An 801-nucleotide genomic window follows, 5' to 3' on the forward strand; every position below is an offset into this window, starting at 1 on the left:
TATTTATCTCTAAACCTCTAGGTGGGGACCGGGGTCGTAAATGCCCCCCTCCCGCTGTGAGGACAGAGTATGTCCAATCCCTCCTTTCAAAATACCCTCCCCTCCTTAGTCAGCACTGGGTTGCAATGCAGGGATGGGGAACGGCTGGCCTCCAGTCACTGCCTCCTCAGTCAGCACCATCCCCTCCATCTCTGTTACAGCAGGAGACACGCACAGCTCCATACAGCTACAAACACGTGGAGTGGGGCAGGAAATCCCCCCCACTGTAAGGGGATTTGATGGGTGGAGCACTGATGGATAAGGAATTGGCTGAAAGGCCGCAGACAGAGGGCGGTGATCAATGGCTCCGTGTCCAGGTGGAGGCCGGCAACGAGCGGCTCCCCCAGGGCTCTGTCCTGGGACCGGTGCTCCTTAACACCTTTATCAGTGACAGCAATGATGGCATCGAGTGCACCCTCAGCAAGTTTGCAGGTGACACCAAGTTGGCTGGAAGTGTGGATCTGCCTGGGGGCAGCGAGGCCCTACAGAGGGATCTGGACAGGCTGGAGAGCTGGCTGAAGCCAATGGGATGAGGTTCAACAAGGCTGCGTAGAGGAAATGGACCTGGGGGTGTTGGTTGATGCTCGGCTGAACACGAGCCAGCAGTGTGCCCGGGTGGCCAAGAAGGCCAATGGCCTCCTGGCCTGCATCAGAAACAGCGTTGCCTGCAGGAGCAGGGCAGTGATCGTCCCCTGTACTGAGATCTGGTGAGGCCGCACCTCGAGTACTGCGTCCAGTTCTGGGCCCTCACTGCAAGAAAGA

The 801-nt window shown here is 58.2% G+C and overlaps 1 protein-coding gene across 1 annotated transcript in view; it reads left to right on the plus strand.

Annotated features, from left to right (window-relative positions):
* Positions 1 to 278: 278 nt before the first annotated feature.
* The window catches only part of NUDCD3 (NudC domain containing 3), a 16,958-nt gene continuing 16,435 nt past the window's right edge, over positions 279 to 801 (plus strand). The window contains exon 1 of the mRNA XM_010723205.2: positions 279 to 459. Within this exon, the coding sequence (XP_010721507.2) occupies positions 279 to 459 (181 nt within the window). The remainder of the gene's footprint in view (positions 460 to 801) is intronic.

Source organism: Meleagris gallopavo, chromosome 24, assembly GCF_000146605.3.
Source record: "Meleagris gallopavo isolate NT-WF06-2002-E0010 breed Aviagen turkey brand Nicholas breeding stock chromosome 24, Turkey_5.1, whole genome shotgun sequence".
Lineage (NCBI taxonomy): Eukaryota > Metazoa > Chordata > Aves > Galliformes > Phasianidae > Meleagris > Meleagris gallopavo.